The sequence below is a fragment of the Lichtheimia ornata genome (assembly GCF_029851405.1).
Source record: "Lichtheimia ornata isolate CBS 291.66 chromosome Unknown scaffold00043, whole genome shotgun sequence".
Taxonomy (NCBI): Eukaryota; Fungi; Mucoromycota; class Mucoromycetes; order Mucorales; family Lichtheimiaceae; genus Lichtheimia; species Lichtheimia ornata.
The window spans coordinates 191,809-209,670 of NW_026695363.1; the positions used below are offsets into that span (position 1 = coordinate 191,809).

The 17,862-nt window shown below is 44.1% G+C and overlaps 9 protein-coding genes across 9 annotated transcripts; 5 read left to right on the top strand and 4 right to left on the bottom strand.

The window, feature by feature from the left end:
- Nucleotides 1-791: 791 nt before the first annotated feature.
- Nucleotides 792-992, top strand: O0I10_008287 (uncharacterized protein; the record flags this gene model as incomplete). Its single annotated transcript, XM_058488292.1, has 2 exons — nucleotides 792-884; nucleotides 948-992. 2 exons carry the CDS (start codon nucleotides 792-794, stop codon nucleotides 990-992), a joined length of 138 nt encoding a protein of 45 aa, XP_058340977.1.
- Nucleotides 993-2,042: 1,050 nt separating this feature from the next.
- Nucleotides 2,043-3,425, top strand: O0I10_008288 (uncharacterized protein; the record flags this gene model as incomplete). Its single annotated transcript, XM_058488293.1, has 2 exons — nucleotides 2,043-2,247; nucleotides 2,329-3,425. 2 exons carry the CDS (start codon nucleotides 2,043-2,045, stop codon nucleotides 3,423-3,425), a joined length of 1,302 nt encoding a protein of 433 aa, XP_058340978.1.
- Nucleotides 3,426-3,894: 469 nt separating this feature from the next.
- On the top strand, nucleotides 3,895-6,420 carry O0I10_008289 (uncharacterized protein; the record flags this gene model as incomplete). Its single annotated transcript, XM_058488294.1, has 11 exons — nucleotides 3,895-4,406; nucleotides 4,545-4,569; nucleotides 4,631-4,714; nucleotides 4,779-4,877; nucleotides 4,933-5,154; nucleotides 5,213-5,436; nucleotides 5,489-5,719; nucleotides 5,777-5,889; nucleotides 5,949-6,122; nucleotides 6,188-6,260; nucleotides 6,327-6,420. The coding sequence occupies 11 exons, from the start codon at nucleotides 3,895-3,897 to the stop codon at nucleotides 6,418-6,420; spliced, it is 1,851 nt and encodes a 616-aa protein (XP_058340979.1).
- An 858-nt stretch (nucleotides 6,421-7,278) lies between these two features.
- O0I10_008290 (cytidine deaminase) lies at nucleotides 7,279-8,085 on the bottom strand (the record flags this gene model as incomplete). Its single annotated transcript, XM_058488295.1, has 6 exons — nucleotides 7,279-7,420; nucleotides 7,486-7,565; nucleotides 7,638-7,681; nucleotides 7,750-7,776; nucleotides 7,873-7,953; nucleotides 8,028-8,085. 6 exons carry the CDS (start codon nucleotides 8,083-8,085, stop codon nucleotides 7,279-7,281), a joined length of 432 nt encoding a protein of 143 aa, XP_058340980.1.
- Nucleotides 8,086-9,091: 1,006 nt separating this feature from the next.
- O0I10_008291 (uncharacterized protein) lies at nucleotides 9,092-10,031 on the top strand (the record flags this gene model as incomplete). The annotated part of the gene is made up of 3 exons (XM_058488296.1): nucleotides 9,092-9,357; nucleotides 9,449-9,509; nucleotides 9,561-10,031. 3 exons carry the CDS (start codon nucleotides 9,092-9,094, stop codon nucleotides 10,029-10,031), a joined length of 798 nt encoding a protein of 265 aa, XP_058340981.1.
- Nucleotides 10,032-10,107: 76 nt separating this feature from the next.
- Nucleotides 10,108-10,506, bottom strand: O0I10_008292 (uncharacterized protein; the record flags this gene model as incomplete). The annotated part of the gene is made up of 2 exons (XM_058488297.1): nucleotides 10,108-10,188; nucleotides 10,255-10,506. The coding sequence occupies 2 exons, from the start codon at nucleotides 10,504-10,506 to the stop codon at nucleotides 10,108-10,110; spliced, it is 333 nt and encodes a 110-aa protein (XP_058340982.1).
- Nucleotides 10,507-10,718: 212 nt separating this feature from the next.
- O0I10_008293 (uncharacterized protein) lies at nucleotides 10,719-11,279 on the top strand (the record flags this gene model as incomplete). Its single annotated transcript, XM_058488298.1, has 1 exon — nucleotides 10,719-11,279. The coding sequence occupies one exon, from the start codon at nucleotides 10,719-10,721 to the stop codon at nucleotides 11,277-11,279; it is 561 nt and encodes a 186-aa protein (XP_058340983.1).
- Nucleotides 11,280-12,181: 902 nt separating this feature from the next.
- On the bottom strand, nucleotides 12,182-14,553 carry O0I10_008294 (uncharacterized protein; the record flags this gene model as incomplete). The annotated part of the gene is made up of 5 exons (XM_058488299.1): nucleotides 12,182-12,272; nucleotides 12,331-12,856; nucleotides 12,916-13,439; nucleotides 13,500-13,521; nucleotides 13,584-14,553. The coding sequence occupies 5 exons, from the start codon at nucleotides 14,551-14,553 to the stop codon at nucleotides 12,182-12,184; spliced, it is 2,133 nt and encodes a 710-aa protein (XP_058340984.1).
- Nucleotides 14,554-15,039: 486 nt separating this feature from the next.
- On the bottom strand, nucleotides 15,040-17,669 carry O0I10_008295 (3-dehydroquinate synthase; the record flags this gene model as incomplete). The annotated part of the gene is made up of 3 exons (XM_058488300.1): nucleotides 15,040-16,748; nucleotides 16,838-16,943; nucleotides 17,055-17,669. The coding sequence occupies 3 exons, from the start codon at nucleotides 17,667-17,669 to the stop codon at nucleotides 15,040-15,042; spliced, it is 2,430 nt and encodes an 809-aa protein (XP_058340985.1).
- Between the last annotated feature and the right edge of the window lie 193 nt (nucleotides 17,670-17,862).

Genomic DNA, 17,862 nt, shown 5'->3' on the forward strand with positions numbered 1-17,862 from the left:
GCGGTAATTTCATAGAGTGCAGTTGCTCGAGGTCGCTTATGACAACTACATTTCAATCCAAAGCTCATTTATTCCTGCAATGGCTAACATCATCATCATCGTCAAGTCGTCAAACAAGAATGCGTAACCGGATAGACGAAGTACGTAGGGGATGCTAATAAGGTTGGATGAAGGTGCCATTATAGAAGGTGGTAGAGAAAAAAGGAGGTTTCCCGGTTGTAAATGAAAATAAACGAAGTATACATGATTACCATTATGCTATATTGAGCGATTGAGAGGTTAAAAGAAGGGCACGGGCCATGTATCATTCATTATCCAGTGCATCAGAGTCACCTTACGCTAAATCCTCAGTAGTGGAGCCAAACAATTTTCTAAAAGGAGAGTGGTACACAGCACGCTGCATCTTTTTCTTTGTTTTTCCACAATGATCACCTTTTGCTCGACTTTGGCACATTCTGTTTCTAGGTGGATGATGCTAATGAGTCGGTTTATTATTGCAAGAGGATCATTAGATTGAAAGCAAGTATCTAGTACAGGACCCATTTATGACAAAAGAACTAGGCTGAGTGGGTAGTATACATGATGCACATACATATCCAATAAACAACTCTTTTCTCTTCCAATTTATTCCTTTACCACGCTCTATAATACAATACATACACGCATATACCATGGACACATCCAAATCTAGTAACGTCAAGGAGACGCTTGATAGCAAGTATTATTCCATTGCAGCTAGATGAGGTGACCAATGTTATACTGACATGGATACAAAAAAAGTTCTGCTTGAAATGGCGACGATGCTCAACACGGGGCTTGATCGCGACACAATGGCACTGTGCGTTTCAATGTGCGAACGAGGCGTCAATCCAGAAGCCTTAGCAGTGAGTAACACAATAGGGTGGATGATAGAAAAGGATGGAAGGTTGATATACCAAGCAACATAGAACGTGATCAAGGAGCTTCGACAACAGCAAGCACGCCTACGCTAAGTACGATGATGAAGACTGGCGTCATACCCACCCAAGATGAGACGAGTGTCTAGAGCCCCAATTCTCCCCCATTTGTAACAAGGAATAACGATTTACCAGCAAAAGAGACCCAATGTTCTTATATCATGTGGTATGGAATTTGCAAATCGGATGCTTTGCATGTGTGGTACAATGATGGGTCATGGATTATACGCTCGTGCTTGGGGGATTGTCCAGCGATCTGATGATGGGAACACAAGGAAGGCGTGGTGGATGCTGGTGAATGGGTGGATGCTTACCAAAAAGACCAGAATAGTAAATAGTCGTGGATCGGGAAATGTTAGCTTGAGCTCAGCGAACGAGTGGAGTGAGATCGGAAAAGACGGGTGGTGAACGGTTGATGTTATATGCGTTTTATCATCGTGGAGGAGTAGCAGCTGTAGTCATCATAGCAACCCTGTACTTGAGATGGTTTCATTCATACAACTATAAAGTGTCCCATTCGCTGTCATTTTTTCATTACATTGCATAAAAGAGCAAATACCCACGGTTGCCCAACGTGGCGTAAAAAGGGATATGAAGGGAGCAGCCCAGCCCAGGGGCAAGTCTTTTTGCGGGGCACGTGTGTTTATGGGCAAGGTCGGCGTGAAACATTGCTTTGTAAACCTTGAAAAGAATTCAAGAGGCGAGAAACCTAACGTGCATGTTCTTTTTCAAACGTGGGCTGATGTGTTGGTTGATTTGAAAGGGAGGTGGTGGTGGTATTTGCATATCCGATGGATGGCGACATGTATCCATAAGGGAAGATAAAGGGCAGCACCATGTGACAAGATTCTTTAGGCCCATGCACAATCAATCCCAATTGTTTAAAACCCCCCATCGGATGTATGCTATAAATCAAACACACACACATACCAAGTATACATCCACCCCCAGTGTAGCACAGACCGACACCGCGGGCGAGACCTTTCCACGCTCGTGCCCAATGAAAAAAATCCTTTTTCTACTACATCGGCTGTCAGACTTTTTTATTCCGCATCCTTTTCTTTCCTTAATCCATCATCATTCCTAATGCCTGTTAGCGTCCCATTTCTATCAGGGCATAACAAGTTGACGATTGAGCTTGCCGAGCCAATTGTATATCTAAGAGGATATCCCGGTACGCCTACCACTCAGGTGTTGCGAGGCGAGGTTGTCTTGGTGACATCCAAACCCATGTCGGCTTCTTCGGTTATGGTTAAATTTGTGGGACGATGTCATTCTTTGTGGCCTGAAGGTAAATAGCAACAACAACAGCAACCTATTCTCATTGTCATGGCAACCCGCAATTAACCCACCCGCCCTCATTGCATAATAGGCATTGGCCATCGTGGAACCAAAATGTACCATGAAAAGACGATCCATGAGCAGAATGCTATTTTGCAGTCGTGGTCACCGGATGCTGCTCACACAGCACTTCCAGCTGGGTTACATCGATGGCCCTTTGAATTCCTTGTATCCAACCGTATTCCCGAGACAATTGAAGATGATTTGGCAAAGGTGTTTTACTACGTGTCTGCCACTGTTCAACGACCAGGCGTGGTGGAAGCGAATCTACGTCGACGACGAGAGATTCTTGTTTTGCGTACGATTGAATGGACTGAAAATGCCTTATCCGATCACTCGTTGCCTACAACATCGATCAATGTGGAACGACGACTCGACTGTTGCGATGCCGCCATTTGTATCGAGAAATCAATTGTATCATCAGGCACACAATTTCCAATCTCGTTTATGTTTTCACCCAACATGAAGAACGTGGCACTTGAATCCATCTCAATTGTTCTCTCTGAACAACGCATCTATCGATTGCCCGAATACAATGCACGACGCACAGAGATGCTCAACTTTAAAGTGAAGCTGAATACGGTGACAAGCATGCTCGATCCCAGCCTTCGAGATAATCCCTTGGTGCCATGTTCGGATGTACCCGTTGCCCAATTGAGACGTGTGCTTAATGCAAAGAATGCACATATCCCTTTGCTTGCCAACCCTTTCCAATATCGATACATCATGAGCTTGCCCAATTGCTCAGATGGTTTGAATCATTCGACAGGCTATGAAGAAATCGACATTCGTCATTATCTCAAGATCCAAATCGAGCTTTCGGTGCCTGATCGTCCTGATCGTGTTGTCATTCACTTTGAAACACCCATCACTATCCTTGATTGTCGCCTCAAAGAAGACCTTGCCACTTTACCCACCTATGAAGAATCACTCTCTGATCTTGCTCTTGATGCCGAAACCGTGGACTCAAGCAAACCCACCACCTTTTTTGCATGCCCATGTTATCTTGACTATAAAAAGAGGAGGCATTGTGGACGACAAGAATGGGTCATGATCCGTCAACGCAACGTGGTTGATTCCGTTTATCAACTTCCACCACCACCTTACGAGGAGAACAAGGTTGTCTAATGACATCTCCATTTCATCATGTCAAGCATATTCTCATATCCATTGTCTTATTCCATTTACACCCGCCCTTCATCACTTCATCACCCCTTTCGCTCAATGATAGATTACTACACATTACTTGTACATACTTAGACTCTAATAATATTCACTTGCCTTGATTTCGAATATAATTTTGCGCATTGTTTAATGATGAAAGATGTGATTGGTATTGCTATAACGAGTGTGGGGATGATTATGGGTAACAATAATGTAGGTCTATCGTTGGCATGGGAACAGATCAACATCACGTGATGTGGATAAGCTGGCTAGATCAATACATCCGTGACTGCAGCTACTCATGTAGTGTCGTCGGGGGAATCAGTGGTGAGCTTGATGCAAAGCGTGTTGGCGTAGTAGTTAAATTCTCTTCCAGCTTCCTCTCCTTTATATGCAACTTTCTTTCTAACCTCCACAACATATCGTAATACAAATGAGCTGGCGAGGACGTGGACAATCTCGTGGCAATCGTGGCGGCAATCGTGGCGGTTTCCAACAACGCAACGACTTTGATGATTCCTTTCTTGGTGGAGGAGGCGGTGGCAGTAGCAGCAACAGTTCCTCAAGTGTGCTATCACGATTGGGACCCATGAATGGTGGTGGTGGCGGTGGTGGCGGTGGCCATCAGGATAGATTCTCGGACAACTTCCGTTCCAATGGACCTCGTGGTGGCGGTGGAAACCGTTCATTCGATAATAGCCGTCAATACAACGATCGCCAGTATGACGACCGCAACTACAACAACGACCGACGCTACAACGATGGCGGTGGTAATTTCAACAACCGTGGTGGAGGAAGAGGTGGTTTTCGATCAGACAACCAAAGGTTTCAACAACAACAATCCTCCAACCGAGGAAGAGGACGAGGTGGAGGTGGAGGTGGACGTCGACAATATACACGCAAGTTCGTGGATGAAGATATCGAAATGGGTCAATCCATCAATATGTAAGTTACTTGTCGTATTCAACATCATCATCACCATCTTGTATACGCATACTATGGGTGTTCGTGTGTGTATGCGATCGACTCTTTGGTGTGCAACAAGTTAAGCAATATGCCAAATTGACATCAATTTCCGTTTAGTCCACCTGGCGCTATAGTTGTTAGCGTAAGTCATTGTTTTATCCCTATGTGTCAATGATTCATTTCTCATATAATGCATATAATAGATCACGGGCCATCCTGAAGGCACAGATGACAAGCTATTGGGATTCCTGCAACGCAAAGTCAGAGTACCTTGGGAAGCACGTAGTGTAAGGATCGAGCAAAGTTGGTATTCTTTTGGCAATCTTGATTCATTGAGTATATGTACATTAGTATCAATCTTCTGGTGGTACCATGTATATTGAAGTCGGCACAGATGAAGAAGCCAACGGCATTTGCAGGTGTAACAACTATCAATTTTACGGCGTAGATGTAAGTTTTTACATGTCGATATCACAGCTCTTTATTGACAATAATGGCTCTATAGCTAAAGATTAGGAGAGAAGATGAAGGTGGTAATGGACCCAGGAGCACACAACCAAGACGAGGTGGTGGTGGAAATTCTGCCGCACTACAAGAATTCTTACAAGAACGATGGGATCCCCAAAACGGTTTTCTCAGCTTGGATGAATTACCACAAACAAAACACGGCATTGGACTTGTCATATCTAAATTGCTGTCAGCTGCAAATGATTTATATGGTGATAACGTAAGTAGTCAAGGCGATGGATATGATGGATGGCATTTACTCAATTGCATGTGTCTAGGTGATTACCATATCATTTGCCAGAAACGGTCTTTGGAGTTTGAAGCCATTACAGAGCCTTGCTGATATTTTCCCTCGGATTCAAAACCTCTCTGTTCAAGATAACGACATTGCAGAATTTCGATCTCTGGATGCATTTGCCAAAAAGAACCTACCCAACTTGACAGAACTTTTGTTGATGGGCAATCCTATACAAACGAACAACCCCTGGGATAGATATCAAAGGTACGATTGAGTCATATCAAATGGAAGAGCTATTACTCACGATAGTATTTAGTGAGGTTTTACAACGTTTTCCCAATGTTGCTATGCTCGATATGCAACCCGTTGGAAATGCACCACCGCCACAGCAAGGCATGAGCCCATCATCCTCTACTGGTTTTGCACCCACCAACATATCAACACCACCACAACCAGGAGCCGGCTTACCTATGGGTACACCTCAAGTACAAGGCAGCTTTTATGATGGTGAAAATTCACGACAAGCAACCGAAGACTTTTTGACAAAGTACGTGTTACATGGAACGTGCTATTTGGAGCCTTACCTAATCATTGTTGATGATAGATTCTTCCCACTTTTCGATTCCAACAGGCAAGCTCTGGTTGATTTGTATGATCCACAGGCTGGATTCTCGATTGGAGTGAGCAGCATGGCAGCCAAGGGAAGCTGGGGTCAATGTAAGAACATCTCAAAGAGAGAAATGGTTGATCGTGTGCTCACCCATGTGTCATTGTAGTACCACGACTTACCATGGGCAATGAAAATATCATCAAGCGCATGTTGACACTTCCACCCACTATCCATGGTTTGAGCAGACCTGAAAATTTTGTGATGGATGCTTGGCAAACACAAGGATCACAAACCCATCCAGTGATTCTTTTCCTTACGGTGCATGGTGAATTCAATGAAGGTATGTGACGCTTTCGATGACAAAAGAGAAGAGACAAGACGCTAAGAGTGGATTGGCTATTGTAGCTACCGGTGCAAAGGGCGCGCAATATTCTTTTGATCGTGCTATGCTTGTGGCTCCAGCAATTGCAGGCTCAAGGTAAGAATAAAGGTCGTGGTAGCATGTTATGGAGAGAAGGACTTACATAGGATGTTCATCTATTAGAGCACAATTGGCTGGGTGGCAATACGTTATCTTATCCGACTCACTCATGGTGCGCGATTACACTGGCAACATGGGCTTTCGACCAACAGCATAGATATATCCATTGTTAACGAAAGAAAAAAAAACACCAATCAATCAACATGCAACATCATTGTTCACAACAACATTTGTCATCCCTTTCTTCCACTCTTTGTATGTGTCGTATCACCCTCCCCTTTTGCAACATGAATCCTCCTTGCATCATTCCTCATAAAGATCCACCTTGTGCGACATAAAATACCATCTACCTTTGGCCAGTACATCATTGTTCATTATCATTCAGCAGGAGAGGTGTTTTCGTGGTTGATTATACATACAAAGCGTGGGTTGCATATGAGACGGTCCAACTTTTAAGTTTACCGCTGATACATTGTGATCATTCACAGCTTTTCATTGTTTGCTATCTTTATTATGCCATTTTCTTCGTGGTATGCGCTGCTCTTTGAGTACCTCTTTGTGTTCTTGTTTGATTGATACGTGCTTGTTCAGCACAACGAGACCATGGACGTACGCCCTCCTCTCATTTACCACTTTCTATGCCCCTCTCTTTGAATCACGAACATGCGAAATTGAAAGCATCGGGTATCAGCACACTTTCTTTTGTGCTGGGTCATAACAATGTCAACATACTTTTATACAAGACGACATCATGGTGATCAATGCAGCGACACCCAGCCGCAACTCTGTCCAATGGGATGTATATAGAGATTTTCACACGTTCACTTTCCCACTTTCCCACTTGTTTGCTTATATGGAAACCCTCGCAGCATGTATATTGTACATCAAATCATTGGTTGGCATTGAACATAAGAGTTTTTATATTTGACATGAAAGCGAAGAAAATAGACCATACTAAAAGCCATTATAGCATGTATTTTACATAAACTCTGTCACAAAATCAGAGCTAGTTTCTTTATTTGAGGATATACTTTTGACCTTGCTCCAAGCCAAATGAATAGGGTAGTAGATCAGCCAAGGTTAATAGTTGCGATTCACCACTGGTCTTCAAAAGGTAAACTGGGAGTGTGGCAGGACCAAATTCCGAGATGAATTGCCTGTGCATCATGGTAAGCTATTTAGCACAACCCTTTGACCACTGATGATAGGAGCTATCACTTACCTGCAAATACCGCATGGCGATACAAAGTCATCCTGGTCCGTGGTAACAGCCAATGCAACGAATTTGTTGTGTCCTTCGCTCTAGTAGGTATATATCGAAGACCAGGATTAGTGATTCTTCCCATCAGCCTTTGTATATCCATGTCTACTTACAATCGCCTTGACATAGGCTGTGCGTTCAGCACAGATGCCAGCTCCTATAAAAAAGCGCATTGTAAGTTATAGAGCAAGCAGCTTGCATGCAAGCAATGCATAGCTTACTTACCGAATGATGCGTTCTCGATATTGCACCCTACATGTGACGCACATGGCCGCGTCAGTCATCATTGTAGTATACCCACGGATGATCATGCATAAGGGTTGGGTTCATCCATTTCCAACACGTTACCTTGGTATATAGTACCATCCTCGGTCAACAATGCAGCACCCACTCTGAACTTTGAATAGGGGGAATACGATGTGTCCTTGGCTAATTCACGACGACTAGGTCAATGACAAGAAAAAAAAGTCGACATTACGACGAGCATTCGGCATGGGGGCTACCTGCAATGGCTTTCGCAAAGAGCTTTTCTTGAACTTCCTTGGAAATAGGGTTCGACATGATGATAAAAAGAGAAAGAGAAAGAGAGAAGAAGAAAAAAGAGAGCGTGCGTTTCAGGAACAACTTGCCTCTTTTATACGTGTGCACATCGGCAGGAACGTCGTACGACCCTTGTCACGTGTAAGGCTTTCACACGATGATAGTGAGCACGATAGAAAATAACAACAAACACTTCTCCACGAATAAACATCACCCATTGAAAAGCTTACTCCTTGGAAGGCATTGGATCATACCTTGAACACGCAAGCTACATGTGATGGACCTCTCAATGATACCATGCAACTAAATCACCTCAATGCAAGCCTTTTGATGAGTTGAGTGAATGATTCATGTTAATGGTTGCTCAATGCTTGGCTATTGCCTCGACACAAGCAACATCAAATGAGCTGATTTGTAATAAAAAGATGTTTATCTCTCAAACTCGGAACAAAAGTTCGGCCCGTTGCCGATGGATGCGACGTGTAACCATGCACCGAGGCACTAGAGCCGTATCACTTAATCTTATTAAAAAGAGCCCATGTTTGAAAGGTGTAGGGGGATATGGATGAGCTTTGAGGGCACATTTAGTTGGTTGTCGATCTAATCATCCCTTGTCACAGTTATGGAAATCCAGCTGCGCTGATCATGACAAGCGAGGTTGGATGTCGATGATCATGCATTTGTGTGGTTGTTGTGGAAACTGCCTGGCAAGGTAATGCGGCATATGGACAAGCGCATGTTATACAAGGACACAACCAAGTGGACCACTGCTGTGTTTTCAACGAGCCAACCAGAGCATGGAGCGACTGCACGCGTTTCTGGAGCGGGGTAGTAGACATCCACTTTTTTATCTCCACCCTACCAGTCATCCACTTGAGTGTATGCGTGTGGGTGCACTAAACTTGACTTGATTTCCTTGTTCTTTTTGTCCTCTTTTTTTCTTTATCTTTTGATTCTACTTTACCCACTTGAGATTTTTACCATGATGGATATTTTCAATGATCTTCCAACAAACCTTTTATTGAAAATGGTGGCAGGATTACTTGAATCTGTCATCCATGCAAACGATCATCGCTTTCCTTCTGGTGGACCCATATCTTTATTTCATTCTCGAGCTGTGCCGAGTATCAAGATTGAAATGTACATGGCAAGGATACTACGATACACACCCTTCAACAACGACGTATTACTATGCATACTCGTCTACTTTGACAGAATTGCTCGACGTATGAGTAATGGTCCTGGTGCATTTGCCATCAACTCATTCAACATCCATCGGCTCTTGATAACCAAGTATGTCATACTTGCAGCACACACATAGCACGTGGTAGATGGGAACGGTGTCAAAAGAAGAACAAACCAGCTGATCATTCTTTTCATGCAGCATTGTGGTCGCAACTAAATATACCTCTGATACCTTTTATTCTAATGCACGTTACGCCAAGGTAAGAAGAGAGCCTTATTAAGATGCAGAAAATGCAAACAACATCTATTAGGTGGGTGGTCTATCATTGTTGGAACTCAACAAGCTTGAGCTCGAGTTCCTCAAGCTATGTGGTTTTGAGCTTCATGTCCGCCTCGAGGCAATTCAAGAATACGGCGAACAGCTTATGCATCATACTTTGATGCATCTCCCAAAGACACTTGGACCCATTTTGCATATCAACAACGCTATCAACTCAGCGTCAGCAAGGATGACAACAACAGCAACAGCATTACCACGATCAAGGAAACGTGTGCTGGAAGAAGCGGAGGACACAGATAATGATTTATTTGTGATGCAAGGTTGTCGTCACAGGATAACACCTCCTACCACCACAGCTAGTACCCAACATCCCTGTGTATTATACCCTATGGAACAGCATCATGCTAAACGTCATCGACCCATGTCATCCTCATCACCCACGAAAGCTGACACCACCATCACTGCCACCAGTGGCACGCATCAAAGTATATCAACAGCATGAAAGAAAACGTTACACAATAGCTATTTACAACATCATTTAATCAATCATTTCCTATTTACAATGACTTATAATTGGGCTATGCCAACATTTGCTTTGGAATTTGACTCTTGGGTAACGAGACACCCGTATCAAATTCGACCATGGCGTTGGGTGCATCCTATAGCATGTGGGTGATTAGCACTTTTATTACTGCCAATATGAGTAGTAGCCAAATGAAACGTACCATGAGCTTTCCCTTTGGGTTGCCATGTTCATAATATTTATACTTGTAGGCAGCATTGGGAGGAGTATCTTTGGCCCATGGTTCTTCAGCGATACGAACGTTTTCGTCATCGTTGATCCAATTTAGCTTTTGAGCAGACCAGTAACCAAGGCCAAATGTGGTCATGCTAAGGAAACCCATCAGGGGAAAGGTTTCCGGGTCCACCTTTAGAAACTTAAAGAGAGTGCGCTTAGCAGGAGTGATAGAAGCCATAATTTGGATGATAATGTGTGTTTAAAGAAAAGAGACAATGTACATGTGTTATATTGGATGGGGTGCATTTATTGACGGGGGAATGATGGAGGGTGGTATCCATGCAACGACATTGATTTGCAGAGTGTCTAAACTTAATTTGGAGGGGGATTCGAAATCTCTCACACACGACAAATCTCCTTTCTTTCTTTCACTTTTTTTCGAAACACATTATGAGTTTTATTGCTGGTTTACTAGGCTCTCTTCGACGACGACGTAAAGGAACAGTCAACCCACGTAGTAAAGGTCTTGAGCAAGACAACGAGGAACCTCACCCTGACAACACGACACCACCTCATGAGGAGCAACAACAAGTGGGCGGCGATACCACCACTACGACTGAAGCAACAAACACACCTGTCACCGAGTCTCATTCGTCGTCATCCAATAGTGTCAATGTAGAAGGCTTGCAGTTCAAAGAAGCGCGTGATCTTGCTTATTTGCTTGGGTCGACTTGGAGCGAGAAACCACAACAGCAGCAACAACCTTTATTCCCAGCATTCGAACATTTGCTGAATCCCAAGGATGACCAACAAGAGCAGGCACCACGTCGGTCAAACAGCTCATATCGTTCCACATTGGGTAGTACGCGACGCTTATTGCGTGGAGCGTTGCCTCGCAACCATGAACATCGGCTTTCTCTTTATCGACCGGTGAAGAATACTCTCAAGACAGCTCGATCTACTCCCAACTTTGGATCTGTCAAGAATACCGCCGCCGCCACTGCCACATGAAGCTGATGGATCAAAGACAACAAGGGGAAAAAGTAGGCGGTTGGGCCAACTATTAAGGGGTCGATTACAAGTATATGACAGGTCATCTTCTCCAACATACCCAACAATGGCTCTCGGACTCAGCACGTCATTTCCCATCACATCCACATATCTATATTCTCCTCCTATTATGTATACTCACTTATGTATTATCTTGCCTAAATATACCTCTTTTCCTTTTTCTTTTTACGTTGACATGGCTAAGTTTTTGGGAAAGCTAAATGATGATGGGTGCTTCAAAGTTGGGGGAAAGAAGCACAAAGGGGGTTTTTGAGTTGAGGCTATTGTCGGGGTGAGTATAATAAAATGTGGTTCGATTGTTGTATATGTATGCGTGCGGTACTCACTCACACGTACACGCACGGAGAAAGAGAGATGGTTGCACTATTGATGTCATGTCACTCACAAAGAGGGCTATATGAAATTGCCTATTTCTTCTCTCTCCTTTTTCTTACGTTTTCCCCCAATCATAATGCATCTGCAGTAATAATGCAGCTTGATGAAAACCTCGCATGATGCACTTTGTGCATATTACCTCTTTTGCGGAACGCTTCCGATTCACGGAAAGGGATATATATATGTGATAGCAGTAGTTGCTTTATTTGATAGAATCCTTTATCGTGAAGGAGTGCATTGCGTTGATTACAGCAGCCAGGAACAATCATTTCATATGAACAAAGTTACATCTTTATCTTTGCAACATGGTTTTGGGGAACTCTTTTTACGACATCCGTAGTATCGTTTAGGCCATTGACTTTTTATTTTGGGATTAGGGCATTTAGCCACTCGTAGAGGGGATGGGATATCGTTACAAAATGAGGATATATATAAGATTTGGCGAGGTATGAGACTGTACAATATGTTCAAGTTCGATGTGACACGCATTGCTTGACAGGGTCCACAATATCACCTGCGTTCCATTGATATAGCGTCATACTGACCACATAGAGCATGCTATTCGGCAACTATTAGCCCATATCCTTATTCCCATCCTCGAGTATACAAAACTTACCACCCAACACCAAATAAAATCAAAGCAACATCAGCAGCAAGACGCCATTTTGAGAGAGAGAGAGCCTTCATATGGAAGAGTGGTGGGAAGACAAAGCATAATGGAATGCAAAAGAGCGCACCAATCAAAGCAACAAACTTGTCAAGCTTATCCTTGGAACCCACAATGGCAATCCATGCACATAGAAACACCACTAATACGCGGAACACATTCTTTTGCCATTTGACCATGGCATTGTTCTTTCCGGAGCGTGTAGTAAACAGCCCATTCTCCATGATGCGGATGGCAGGAAAGAGTTGAAGAGGAATCGATAGACATATAGCGAGCGAGTACAGCGTTTGGATGGATGATACAACGGGATCCTTGCTTGGTAGGTTTAACAAGATGATCGTTTGCACGTCTTCGCCGAATGCAAGGTATGAGACGGCGCCCAACGAGATGAAGAGTGTCGTGATCACAATCAGGGTCCGTCGCAGTACGCCCGGGAACTTTTGTGGTTCCTTCATGGATTCAGTAATCGGGATGACTACAAATGTTGTCACATGAGCAACTCCCATTCTCTTTGATATCCCAATCTTAACCTACCCAAACCAATGCCTTCATAGGTAAATGCCACTGTGCCAATAAACAATGGAAATGACATGGGGCTCCACATGGATACGACGCCTTGACCGACCACAACAAGTTGCTTGAGCTCATAATAGAACAAGTAGCCAAGACCAATGACGATAAAGATATCAGCAATGAGAGCAAACACAGAGAGGCGTTGGATCTTTCGGATCATGGCAAGTGGGATAAATGCAAAACTTTGTGCGAGAACGAGCAGATGCATGGGTAACATGACACGGCATTTGGAAAAGGCGAGGACAAGGGCTTGCAGGTTCTCGGAGACAAACACCATATACGCACAGACAAACCCGATTTGTGACAAGGTGATGGCTACGAGGACTGCCACTCGCATCGTGTGTCCATACAATACCCCACCCATTTCACCAAAACTTGCATGTACCACCAATCGTGTTTGCACCAGTAAAAGGAACGACCATAAGGAGATCAAGGACCATATCACAATACCAATCGTTGACGCTACCAATCCGCCATTGTAGAACCTATTGATGCAGCCCATCATTAAATTACCTATGCTATGTATATAAAAGGGAAATACTTACGCTTTTGGTAGAAACATAATACCTATCAAATGGAAAAAATATGAGTCATCAAGATGATAGCTCTCTCCTATGTATCATGCTTACCCGTGGTAACAAATGATTTGAGTAATAAGAACATGGCTTTTCCAGGGGTAGCTTTAGCTTGAATAGCTTGACTTTGGCGTCTTGAACTTTGTAACAGGGGCATCGTCTCACGTGCATAGAGCTGTTGGTAATTGTTGACTCTACGTCGAGAAGATGATGATGGGCCATTGGTGACAGGAAGTGGTAGAGTGCCATTGCTATGTCGATGATGAACGGGAAGAGTGCTGCCTGCATCCAAAGTCGTTCTTGGTTGTATGCCGACATGACTACTTTGACCATTACCCATCCTCCTTCCTTCATCCATTATTGGCTGATGCTGCTGGTGCTGGTGTTGATGTTGTTGTTGTGGATCATGTTCTTCCGAAGATACAGCTGATTCCTCACTGCTGGTATAGGATGAACAAGAGGAAGAATCATCATCATCATCATCGTCATCATCATCTGAAAGATCTTCACCACCGAAATGACCATAAAGATAAAGGAACTCGACAAAGCTTGAAGTGACGAAATTGGGAGGTGATTTGCCATGACGTGCAGCATTGTTCAATGCATGATAGCGTCGGAACCCACCCGGCTGTTTGAGACATTGGAGTAACGGGTCGTCGTCAAGAGGTGGAGAACGGATAGCTGGTAACGAGATGGATTGTCTTCGACGTTGTTGTTGCTCCTCAACGCGTGCTGTCCACTTGTAAATCTCGTCAACAATAGCACCACCTGGTAACAAATGATGCGTGTTGTAGATGGGCGTGTCAATTGAGTTTGCTACTGTTTGATAGCTCGTGGTCCTGTTGTTAGGGGTATGGCCATTACGACGACGCAATTGGGGTATCTGGGATGCAGCTGGTGTCGATGAAACGGGAGTAGTAGTTGTTGGAGGTGTTGGAGGTGGTGGTGGTGGAACGACAAGATGTCGCCTAACGACTCTGGCAACTTGGTCAACAGGTAGGTCAACCGTAAGTGAACGCTCCATTGAACAGTATAAATGAGGAGAAAAGGTTGATAGGAACTAGAATGCTGCTGTGAGCAAACGTCCTTGACCGTGTCTGTTTTGGTGGTTTGTTGCAAGCGTGGTTGAAAAGAGAGGTTGGTGGTTGCTTGAAGCGGTGTTGTCGTGTGGTGTGCGGAAAAGGGTTATCCCATTGGACCATCATCGCCCCCTCCTCCTCCTCCTGCTGTACCTTTGTTTCATCACATTAGTAGAAGATAGGGTACTTTTGTATTATCCATTCCTCTTCTCCCCCTTTTTGCTCACGTGACATTTCCCAACAATGCATTTCTTTTATACACATCCTTTTATAAAACTTCAAAGTAGTACGACCTATTCATATAGTCACAAAAGTATGATGAAAAAGAGAAAGAGTGATATGAAACCCGGACCAGCACACACAATGGAAGGTGTTACAGTATAGCGGAATTCAATGATGGGGTGGGTTGGGGGTGGTGGTGATGGTGCACATTATGCAAAAAGTCCAAGCCGTGATCGCAAGTCTTGAATATCAATGATAGAAAGTTGACCGGGTGCTGCTGCATGAGGCAATGCTGGATGCGTTGCTGGAGTAAGAAAAGTGTTCTTGACACGTGAAATGCGACCCTGTTGACCCATATTAATGAGGATAAGCTTCTTATTCATGGTTGGATCGATACGGCGGCGGAACATGTCAAGCTCAAGATTATCCCAAGTTGAGTGAGCAACCCCAACAAGTTTGATAATGGCGGGATCATGCTGTAAGTAGGTGTTGGACAATGCGCACGCACGCTCGTACAAGTCGATCATCCTAGGTCCAGACCATGGATAGCTGTGATCGAGATCGTGGAAGGACAAGATACACTGTACCGTTTGACAAGTACCATTCAACAATAAAATTCGCTCTAGCTGAGGTGCTGGCAAGGCGGTAAACTCAATATCCACATACTCACAACCCCAACGATGGGCCCATGTAATCCATTGTGCGTAAAGAGTTGTATTCGATGCATCAAATTTCCCACCTTGAGGTTGTGTACGGATCGTAAAAATGATAGGCTTTTGAGTACGTTGACGTAGCAATGCCAACTGCTTGCCAATATGACTCAGTGTTTCAGGGCCATCAAGTAAATCAGCACGCATCTCCACTGCATCAGCTTGCTGTAGCCAATGATTGACTTGTTGTGAGGACACCGATGCATAGTTTGGAATAGTGGGTGTCACAAAGTACGACGGTCTTGAGCATGGCGACAAAGATGAGGCGCGGTGGCGTGGGCGCATCTCTGCTAACCCCTGCAAAAAGTCAAGTGCACCACGTAGAGATGCATCGTTGTCTTCCTTCACAAGCACATACTCGTACCATGCCATACTGGGATCAAGCGTTGTACTGCCACCTTCATATGTAAACCTTACCACGACCATCGTGGCGTTGTTGTTGTTGCTGGTGTCCTTGCTTTGCTGAAGTAATGCCTTGTCAACATCACGTATATCATCAAGCACCATAAGATGATTACTTGTACCAATTGGTGTATGCTGCTGGTGATGAATGCTATAATTGCCACCAGATGATGCAATAAAAGCGGGAACGAATGTATCTCGAATCCATTCCATAGGCTCGCCACATAAAATGATACAGGGTCCCGATTTCATTGTTGTTAAAGAAGACTCAGCTGCGCCTTTGTGCTGTTGTTGAGGGATGGCCCGGGACCCGGGATATGAAGAAGGATGAAAAGACATATACTGACGAAGAACATCTTGTATGGCGGCATCTGATACTAAGGTTGCTCGTTGTTCCAAAGTGGTGCCAATGTTGCTGAGAATGACCATGCGTTTATGGGTGCCTTTGTTCTTCTTGTCAACTTTCATGATACGCATCACATCTTCCAATAAAAGGGGCTCTGTCAATTGGGTTGGCAATCCATGTTTCTTTAAGCATGCTTGTAATCGATCAACAACAGAAGGATGGCAATGGCCTAAAGCACATGCAATTTCTGCTTCAACGAGCATGCCCACTGCAACGCATTCACCATGTAGCCAACCAGGTGTCAATAGCATTTCGAACGCATGGCCCACCGTATGTCCATAATTAAGCAACCCACGTAATCCACTCTCACGCTCATCATTGCTAACAACTTCAGCTTTGACACGCACAGCTGCCAAGATCGTATGCATCAATAAATCGCGTAATCGTAATCCTTCATCATCTATTTGCATTGTTTGTTTTTGTTCCTTGCGTTAGTTACACAATGCAAGCTTTTTTTCTCTTTTCCTTTGCACGATCCGTTGTTTATACCTTTTGCTGTTATCGGCTGTTGTCCGATTGCGGCAATTGCAGCTTTGATATCGGCGCTTGCATGCTCAAGATTTTCAAAGTCGGATTGACTCCATATGGCTGCTGTCTGTGATGGAAAAAAAATAAGAATGCATCAAACAATCAATTAGTACGGATCACCAAAACAAGCAACTAGAAACAACAACATTGTTGGGGGGAGGTGGTGTCACACATTTACCTTGATGACTTCTGCCATCCCATTTGCCAATTCACGATCGGGAAGGGTATGCAACAATGCAAGGTCCATATAGATACGTTTAGGTTGCCAGAATGAGCCGATGAGATTTTTGCCATGAGGTGTGTCCACAGCTGTTTTTCCGCCAATACTTGAATCCACCATGGCAAGTAAAGTGGTAGGCACTTGTATAATTGGGATACCACGCATAAATGTGGCGGCGACAAATCCGACAAGATCACCCACAACACCACCCCCAAGCGCAATCAAGCATGTGTCTCTTGTACATGCATTATCAAGCAAGAAATCTTCAATGCCTGTTTTTGCCTCTCGTGTTTTGGTTTGTTCCCCTGGTGGCAGTACATGCACTAGCAACCGGCTTGACGCTGGTAATTGGGCTTGCAAGCTCTCAACAAGCGTTGGCAAATGTAATTCAGCAAGGTGGGTATCAGTAATCACCACGTAATTGGTAACTGGAACAACCGCAAAGAGATCGGATGCGATGTGCTCTGTCAAATGAAATCCCATGTGCACCATATCGGGTGTGTCGAGAACCGACACCCTGACCAAATCGATAGGATCCTGGTATTGTTGCCTTTGTTGATGCTGTACTACCATTGCTTGGCGGAAATTGAGGAAAAAGAAAAAAGAGACGAAAGTTGCCCCGAACTAAAGTCGCCTTGTTGTAGTAGTTGTAGTAGCTGCTATACACCCCCAACTTTAATGATGGCCCTGTCTTGTTATGGATGTTTGCCGACAACGAATTTTGCCTTAGCACCCGGACCGGTTGACATTACACAAGGTTGGTTGT